The sequence below is a fragment of the Papilio polytes genome, unplaced genomic scaffold (assembly GCF_000836215.1).
Source record: "Papilio polytes unplaced genomic scaffold, Ppol_1.0 DF822178.1, whole genome shotgun sequence".
Taxonomy (NCBI): domain Eukaryota; kingdom Metazoa; phylum Arthropoda; class Insecta; order Lepidoptera; family Papilionidae; genus Papilio; species Papilio polytes.
Genome location: NW_013527026.1, coordinates 3,575,358 through 3,585,414, shown reverse-complemented (window position 1 = coordinate 3,585,414; position 10,057 = coordinate 3,575,358). Strand labels below are relative to the sequence as shown.

The window sequence follows — 10,057 nt, the reverse complement described above, 5'->3', positions numbered from 1 at the left end:
ATTTTGTTTTGTTTTTAGTGCATTTTATTTTGTTTTTCGTGTATTTTGTTTGGAAGTCGGTTTTGTTTTTTTATTAAAAAGTTTATTTATGTCTTCATATTATTTCTGTTGTTTTGGGTGTTAATAAGTAAATATGTAATTAAACGCCTAGCCATTTCATGCCAACAAAACAATAATAACTAATACGAATTTTAAATGCACTTGATGAGAGTGCACAGTTTGTCATATCAGCTACACCAGACAATACAAGTTGCGATTCAAAGATATGGAAAAATGTTGTTTAATTTCAGGGAAGTTGACCATGTCGACATAAACATTGAAAAGTGAGAGTATTGGTAATAAGCACATCACATCGATCGGCCACAACGCCCGTGTTGGCGACTTCCTGTAGAAGCGCCATCAATAACAATTCTTTCCTACCCTGGGTCAACGGTAAGCAAGAATTGTCATTGACGATTGGCAAACAAGTCTATTATATTTAGGGGTAAATTTAACCAGATTTTTAACGGTCTAAACATTAAATGTGGCGAGTTAAAAAAAAAAGCACGTCAATTATGTTTTTGATGTGGCATTTAATTTTGGCTATATTCTGATCGTAAAACACTACGATATCTATATCATTTTTAAGCAATCCATATCAAAATATTTGGAAAGGATTAATATTTATTACTAGCTTTCGCCAGCCACTCCATCCGCGTGAAATTAAAAAAATAACAAAAGTGAGTAGTCTATGTGTTCTTCAGCCTTTCATTAAGATCCGTTCAGCCGTTTAGAGTACAAACTCTAACAAGTATTCATTTATCTAAACTTTCACATCTATAGTATCAGTAAGATTATCATTGCTCAATATTAATTCCTATTCAGGCCCATCTTATGCATTATCAACCAGAAAAGGTAGATTGTTTTATTCCAATTCTTCTATAACTCCTTAGTAATATGTTTTATTTATTTTCGCAGTGAGTTAGCTATCCGATCTATCAATATGTTTTAATATTCTGCGCTATATTTTATGCCAGATATTACTACGTGGAAATAACTAGGAAAGATGTTCTTTAATTAATATCTTAATAAATAGCCAGTCTCAATACAACACGAAGTAATTAGTGTAAGACACAAAACGTTATCAAGTTAACTGTAAAGTGACTTAGGAATATTAATAGTGGGAACTGATGGACACAATTTGGCCGGAAACTTCATTTCAACAGAAGTGTTACGAACGAAAGTTGTAAGTTGTACGATAAAGCTCGTATGAAAAAGTAGTAAATTAAAAAAGGATATGTCATGATAAGTTTTTCTAGTTATCTGCTCGTATTCTTTTCTACGGAGAGACTCAAGCCTTCCTCAAATTAGAAGCGATTTGGCCTGACGCAGATATGTGTAGGAATTTAGGAATCATCACCATATCTTTCATCTTAAAAAAATCGGAAAAATAATATAAATGTCTAAAATCGAAATAATGGAGATCTACATATATGAGGACCTGCGTTGTCGATGCCGTCTTTATTAAACTCATCGAAGACCTATGTCGTTGTTAAATTATTTTCTAACACAATACCTAATACTATACATTGATATTAATTTTTATGCTAGCTGACGTCTACGTCTTGTCATTCGTGAGTTTTATTTACACAGTATGCTATCAAAGGAATGCGGTCGCGCCGGTACCTAGCCTGTTTGTGAGCTAATGAATCATTTAATTTATCAATCACTGAAGCAATTTGAACGTGCGGTTAGCTAGCTTTACGCAAATCGGATTTTCCGTTTCTTCTATTAAATTGTTTTACAGTTTTAAACGTGAAACTAATATGTACACAAGATGTTATTGAGTTATGCATTTAATGGCTTGTAGGGGAATTTAAAAACTCCTTTGAAAAATATTTCTGGTTGTTAAATTACATATTCATATATAAAATGAATGAGTACTCAAGTAATTTTGATTTTTTACACGAAGTTTGATAATTATAACTTCAAGGTAAGTACAGATCTCATACAACAGGTATAACATGTTTACTTTTTTCTTGGTAAATTTTATTTGGGCTAGATACATGTAGGTATATCTGACTCATATAAGTGCCTATGTTGGTAAGTAAAAATTAAAAACTGGTCAAGGATAACTGGTAATTTTATGCTGTTCTGTAACACCTATAAGCTGATTTATGTTCGTTAAATGCAATTTATGCAATGTAAATATTATGATTTTTACTTCAAGATTATTTTTCAAAACGAAACCGAATAGAGTGCAAATAAATATTTTGGTTTTTATTTTTACTAAAACATTCTGTGTTTGCCGTATTTAAAACGTATTTTACGTAATTTAGTTTAGTTGATTTTGTCTAGTTAAAAGATAAATAAAAAAAATGAATACTTTTTGTACAACTAGTAAGTTTAAATTTTAGACTCGCAACGCAATACCTATTAGACAGCCAAATGTTGCACAACGATGGAATATTACCTAAATAGAACGTAATTGTTATCAAACCACAACTTATCTTCTTCTGAAACTATCAAATTCCGGTATAGCATTTCTTTTTAATTAGTAATTAATGACTCTACAAAGTTTAATTTATTTTGGAATGTGTAGATATCAACTTGAAGCCTTGGTTTGGTATGATAAAATGTCATGCGATGTAAACTCTGTGCCATAAACTTTGTTTGAATAAAGCATGTTAATGTTTACAATGTTGTTTACTTAATGAAATAAATTCCTGGAGAATCATCGGTAGAACCTTAGATTTTTGTTTATTATTTCTATGAAACAAAATTTGAATCTTAATTGTTAAAGGATTTAATAAGCAGGTAGGTAATTTGTTATTAACCGTTCGACACAGTTTTCTTAATGGGTAGGCACAGGGTGACGATAATTACAAAACACCATTATGTATGTTTGTACTTGTATGATTATTATGTACAAGTCAATTATTCAGCAACGTCTTGGCTCTCGGGCCTTGACTAGTTCAGCAGCAATGTTGGTGTTAAGGATGCGCGGGCGCAGGGTCACCGGCCGCTGAGTGGACGGCGCGGGCGCGCGGAATTCGAGCTATGTGTATGAAATGAAAGTGGCCGCATCGTGAAAGCGCGCGCTTCCACGGTGGCCGTTCACAGCAAATCATAGAACCACTTTGCTTACCATCAATAAACAAATCCAATGGCAACTGCAATAACACAATAAACTGGCGACACGCGTAAGCATAAGCACTGCACTGAACACTATTCCCGATCTCGTAAGCACGGCGCTTCGCGCGGCGCAAATGCGCTTACTCTGCGAGCGCGTAAGTCCGACTAAGAGAAGCGACAAGCAAGCGAGGCGAGGAGTGCGCATGGGTCGGCGAAGGCACGAAGGCACGCGCGGGGCGCGCCGACTGCGGCTCCGTGGAATGCGGCAAGATAGTGGCGTGGCGCGGGCGCGGGTAGCGGTAGCGGGTACCGGCCGCGGCCGTAGGCTTTGCTCGGAGCTCAGAGCGGGGCCTCGCGGGCGAGCCGCCATGCCGCGCCTCTCCTCGCGCCTCGCGCCGGCTGCGCGACTTCGCGGCGTCTTGCATGGAATGCGAGCGTTAAAATTAATATACTTCAAAACACTCCGCCTACCAATACTGAGTACAAGTACATACATATAAACGTATTCAATAGCGTTTTACGGCCGTTTAGGAAACAATGAACCATTGAGGACTTCTATAACAACATAAATTCAATGCAATTATTATAAGGGTCGTAGATTTAACTACCTATATACCTACCTTCCTATTTTAAGTACCTATACATAATGTTTGTTTGCAATGAATAGTTTTATATGATAATCTGTAAAACCTCTCATATCTACATAGTAGGGATAACTAATAATGACAGAATGAAGCTTTAAAATAGCAAAATTCACTACCCAGTGGAATGGTAAATCCTTATCACATAACGCTAATAATACCTAGAAAAACTATCCTTGTATATCATAACATTATGATCTTGTATTTATTTAAAGTTTTATTAGCACTGTTCGGATTTTATGAGGGCAGTATGTGCTGTGCAGCATAATACTGAATAAAAAACACATGGTCTGGAATTTACTGTTGAATAATTTGTAAATGTAAATAATTATAAAGTACATTAGATATGTACGCATGCAACTTTAATCTATTATTGAATTTTGATACATTTCCATCAAAAATTTCGTCAAACGAATTCCAATGTGTTGATCAGTTTTTAATTTGAACGGCTACAGGCGTGTTTAGTTAACAATGTCACCACGATCCAATACCAAAATAAAATAACATCTACGACCATAAAAAAACTTTTCGGATTAATTTTTAACTATAACTTGTTTGGATAAAAGTTTAGAACATTAAGATATCCTGTTGTATATAAAAGTTAACATAAAATATGTTTTTCATCTCTCTTCCCGAATCAAAAACTATCAAAAACATATAATGCTTAACAATGTCGAAGGTTCAATCTCAATTTACGTACTGATATTATAAATGCAAATGTTTTAATAGTATGATGATTGGATGTTTGGTAGAGTTTGTAAACTAAACAGCGGATCTCGGTGAAATTTAGTACAGGTGTAAAATATAGTCTGGAAGAACACATGGGCTACTTACTTTTGTTTTTTTTTTAAATTTCACGCGGACGCAGTCGCGGACAAAAGCTAGTAAGTATATATATCTATTAAAAAGTACACTGTGGTCTTTTATGACAGGTTTGTAAGCTTACATTATGCAGGATGTCCGATAAAGACGTGTACAATGGACTACCACATATTGCACGTTCCAAAATATGACGATTTGGATTTGACCCAACTTACCTCTAATCCAAGTTACTTCATTTGGGCGCCAGAGGCCCCTAAAGTTTTACATTTATTCAAATATCTCGAAAATCCTTAGATTTTATTCACTTTGAACCCATTCAAAGTTAAATTTAAAAATTGTAATGTGGTGAAATGATGATGTGAGACACAACCGTTCGCCAATTTACATTTTTAATAGACATATAAATAAAAATAAATATTTAGGCAACTTTAAAGCCCTCTAGCGCTCAAACGAGGAAACTTCGGATAGAGGTACATAAGTTGGGTCAAATTGTCATACTTTCGACCAAGGATTCTGTGGCAGCCCATTGTACACGGCTTCTCCCGGACACTGTAATTATAATGTAGATAATTTAGTTCGAGGGAGTTTAAGAGAGACTAAAACTAATTCAATATTATGCCCTAAGATCTCAAAAGTTGTTTCAGGTATCAAAATTTAGGTTCAATTATGCCATTTTTTAATTTCTTTTTCTAAGTGTTGCTAGGGAAGAATATATAAACTGACATCCCTTATCAAACAAAAGTCAGATTCGTTCAACTGTCAGCTGTCAATTTCATTTGTCAGCTGCTGTAAGTTTGTGAACCGTTTCTTGCAGAACAGAATTCTTGTCTTTGTTGGACTATATAAAATCAACTTTGATAATCGTACTTAATTATTTGGTTATCTATTCTAGTATTATGAAAGATCTAAAAAGTTTTTCAATTACTGTTATTTAGAAAGAACAAGTGTGATTGTGCATATTTTTTTCAGTTAAAACAATATGATTTTTTCAAAGGCCGCAATTTCTCTATTATGTGTGTTATTAATTATATCAATATTTATGGCTAGCTTACTAAATATAATAGCGACCGACCACAATTTTTACACTGAATACAAGGATGAAGGATTAAACTATACAAAATATCTAAGTCAAAAATATAAGAAAATAACTGATAGCAATAAAAACTTAATATGGTTCTTACAGGTAAATTAAAGGTTGATATTTCTTATATAATACTTGATTGATTTGAAAGTTATAAAATGTATTAATTTATTAACCACTTTACATCAAACACAAATTCGATTGCATCATTATTTTAACACCCTATAAGGAAATTAATTTACGCGTTAAAAAGCAAGTCTTACATAACTTATGTATATTGATTTATTTATTAATTCAGTTTTCTAATTTTCTGTTGTAAATGTTAATCCCAGTCTTAATTCTTTTTTAGATTTCTGATATACACATCAGTATATTCCGAGACCCAGGCAGAATATCTCAATTCCAGCAGTTTTGTGATAACACAGTAAAACATATAAATCCCAACATTGTCCTTGCAACAGGAGATCTCACAGATGCTAAAGCTAAAGATAATTTGGGCAGTTCCCAAGTTAAAAAAGAATGGATTTATTATTACAATATTATACAAGAATCTGGAGTTACGAGTAATACTATTTGGTTAGATATAAGAGGAAATCATGGTAAGTTTTTTCATCCTATCATGATTTAAATTAATTGTGTGAAAATTAAAGTTATTTTTTATTGATCATATTTACTTTAATTGTTGTTTAAAAGATATTGTGTGTATGTATAAAAGATTATTTGAAAGTTATGTTCTGGAATCTTCTATATTTGTGAAAGAATTTTATATGTGTTGAAGTAACAGAATGCCATTTTGGTTTTTTATCTTGTGGATTGAGGATATTACACCTGTACACCCTTACTATCATGAAAATTATGTAGTCATTTATATGGTGTTGAACAACTGATAAAGATTGTATGAAGCTTGGAAACTTACAATACCTGTAACAAACAGTATTTCATTATTTAATCAGTACACACTATGTTGAGTTCTTGAAAAAACAGTAAATTATTGTAAATAATCAGATTTTTTTAACATTTCAATTTTTTAAAATGTTTTAACAATTATATACTAAGGTCTGGATATACTTCTATTAAATATTGTTGTTTGTGTTATTTATTACTTTGCCATTAACAACTTTATTAGTCATATCAGAAGAAATTAAATGTTGTAAAATGGGAGAAGCTTCCTAAATTAGGGCATACTTTATATGATTACTAGCTGTTGGTCGCGACTTCGCCCGCGTGAAATTAAAAAATAATTAAAAACGTCGCCTATATTATTCACAAATAAATTACCATTCCATTGGTACAAGAACTTATAAAATTGACCCAGTAATTTTTACGTGAATCGAACACAGACAAAAATCTAAATATTTCCTCTTTATACATTAGTTTAGACTAAATTCATTAAAATGGTTATTTGTCTGCTATTTTCAGATAATTTCAACATTAAAAATATTAATGCTCAAGAGAATTATTTTAGAAACTACTCTGTGCAGGGTAAAACCTATCCAAAATCTTATGTTCATACTTTAAATGAAAATGGCGTAAAAGTGGCCTTTTTAGGCGTTGATGCGTGCCCTGACCCCGGCATACGAAGACCGTTTAATTTTATTGGGATATTAGACAATCAAGAACAGCAACATTTACAGAAATTGAAACTAGAAGCAGAAAAAGCCGATCATGTGATCTGGTTTGGCCACTATCCTACGTCATGTATACTGTCCTTAGAGAGAGATTCACAGAGACTGAATCTCCGAAACCTTATAGGCAACGCAAGAGGATCACAAGTCTATGTATGTGGCCATCTTCATTCTATGGGAGGATTAGTACCACAAATGTACACAATTCAAAGGAAAGGATTTCTTGAACTCGAATTGGGCGATTGGAAAGATAATAGAATGTACCGCTTGGCGGCTATAGACCACGGAATTTTTTCATTCGTCGATCAAAAACATAATACGTGGCCAGTCGTTCTCGTGACTAATCCGAAACACGCGCTATATTCGATGCCCGGACGTGAGCCCCTGAATTTAATTCAATATTCAACGCACGTAAGAATCCTGGCCTTTAGCGATGTAAATATTGACAGTGTACAGATATCTTATGATAAAATAAATTGGTCTGAGTGCAAATTGGCAAAAAGACCCTTATATGTTTGTCAATGGCAACCTGATATGTTTAAAAATGATTTACATTACTTGTACGTCATGGCTGTGGATGAAATCGGTAGAAAAGCTTTTGTGGATCATCCATTTTCTTTGGACGGATCAAATTTGCAATTCAAAGTTGTTCCGAGAATTTTGCTTATGCTTGATGCGGGTGGTGTGGTAAGTTCTTCATGTAACTATTTAATTGTATTTATTTTTTCAGAATTATTATTAATTATTTGATTTTCAGTTTCAGACACTATTTGGAACTCTATTAATGGTTAATATATTACCATTAGTGATACTGAGGTTTCAAAAGCGACCGCCGAAATGTCGCCGAGGCATCGCTAACAAGATTCTTAGAAGGATTTGGTTGTTGACGAAGATAGATAGAGTTTTCTATCCTCTAGTTTTGTATGTGCTGTACATACCGTTTGGGCCGTGGATCATCGGAGAACTGATCGATGGGTACATCGGTGTTGTATTTGCGTGGGGTATCATAATAAAGGGGTCATATTTACCAGAACCGTTTACATATATGTACGGTAGTGTGCAGTTGATGTTTGTTCATATACCCCTTGTTTTTGTATTAGCGTATTGCCTTGAGATGAGATTATTTGGGCAAAATCTAAGAGGTTTTAAGAGACTTTTGAAGAATTTACCATTTATATTTTTGTTGTCAATACAATTGTTGTTGGCGTATTTCTACTGGCTTGAATATGGCACTCTGGCATTTATATTTGGACCCCTGAGGACATGGAGTGTATTCCTAAACATACTTCTATGGTATAAAACGTTAACCTTACCTCCAGACTATTGCAGGTAAATATAGTTTAACTATGTTTTAGTCGCTTTCCACGGAATTACCGTTTTTAAAATAAAGTTTAGATCGATCTGCTTATCTTTTTTTATAAGTCAACTGCTCCTTTAAAATAATTGTTTATGAGAACAACTAAGGCATAATAAATAGAAAAAAATACATGTTTTCATTTTTTAAGAAATGATGACCATTTTAGCTAAAAATTCCTAATGCTTTTGTTTTTATCTTTCAGGTCGTTGTTAAAATTAGAAGACATGCCGTCGTAATGTTTGTATGAAATATACTGACTACCAATCAAAGAGCTTGCTGTGCACGCTTACATACGATGAACATATTTTATATTATGTATGATTATTTTTATATTCACAGGTAATGCTTTTTGAATCAAATACTGTAGCTACACAAATAACTGAATCAATTATATACGAGGCTATAAGTTTGTCATACATATTGAAACATAGACAATGTTAGGTAACATTAATACCATGGGTTTCTATTGACGAAACAAACAAAAACTTGTCTATGAAATCTATGGTATAGTTGAGTATTGACAATACCAAAGAATAAATTCGTTTCAAAATATGACAGTATTACTATAATAATTTATATTTTATACTAATAATTAGTTCTGTTACGAGACAAATATAAAATATATTTTGAGAATTCAAACCAAAAGGTAACACCGAAGCTGTACTAGCGTTTTGAGTTAGATTTTTACGGCGCCCTTTGTTATGACTAAGAGCGTTATGTGAGAGTAATTCGCAGACTTGTGGTGTCTGTCAACCGCCCTGGGCGGCCGCTCAAACGCCCTTCCCTAACTTTAGATCGCTAAAATAATCCTAATTACTACTAGTATTGTATTGTATATTTTAATTTTATGTTTCTTTTATTGTTTATTTACAACAAATTTCTATAGGACGTGCTGTTATTTATTTACACTTCACTATTTCGTGTTTTTTACAATATAATTATGTGCAATATATTAATCCATTTTAAAAATGAAGTTTGTATATAATTATAAAAATAGTAAACGCTAATTATTTATTCTGTACAGTTTATATGATAATTTATATGTGCGCTTATAGTAAATATTCAAATTAGCTAATAATTGTCGCTTAAATCAGCAAGCCCTAGATCACATTATTTAGTAAAAAAAACTAAGGGCCTGTCCCACAATTGTTAATTGTCAGATAATCCAACGTATAAAATATGTGATCGAAGTATCGTATTTTGGTACTCTATTCATTTTAAGCTATTGAAGCCTCCATCAGCCAGTAGTGGGAAAGGCCCTAAGTATTATAAAGTTTTTGCTATCACAAAATACACCGATTAAGGTGAGTGCATACCTAGGTCTTATTATGTCGAATTTCGTAAAAAGTGTTAATATTTATTTAGCAAATGCTTCATATGTGAATTTGATAAAAGCGGTAGTCTGAACACAGCTAAA

At 33.0% G+C, this 10,057-nt stretch overlaps 2 protein-coding genes across 2 annotated transcripts in view; one reads left to right on the top strand and one right to left on the bottom strand.

Moving 5' to 3' along the window:
• Positions 1–3,426, bottom strand: part of LOC106106603 — a 12,158-nt gene extending 8,732 nt beyond the window's left edge. Inside the window, exon 1 of the mRNA XM_013287201.1 lies at positions 3,128–3,426. The gene's annotated coding sequence lies outside the window, so the exon portion shown is untranslated. The remainder of the gene's footprint in view (positions 1–3,127) is intronic.
• A 1,932-nt stretch (positions 3,427–5,358) lies between these two features.
• Positions 5,359–9,539, top strand: LOC106106738 (transmembrane protein 62-like). Its single transcript, XM_013287383.1, has 5 exons — positions 5,359–5,760; positions 6,008–6,257; positions 7,078–7,970; positions 8,041–8,612; positions 8,843–9,539. Exons 1-5 carry the CDS (start codon positions 5,557–5,559, stop codon positions 8,874–8,876), a joined length of 1,953 nt encoding a protein of 650 aa, XP_013142837.1. The 5' UTR covers positions 5,359–5,556; the 3' UTR covers positions 8,877–9,539.
• The last annotated feature ends 518 nt before the right edge of the window (positions 9,540–10,057 follow it).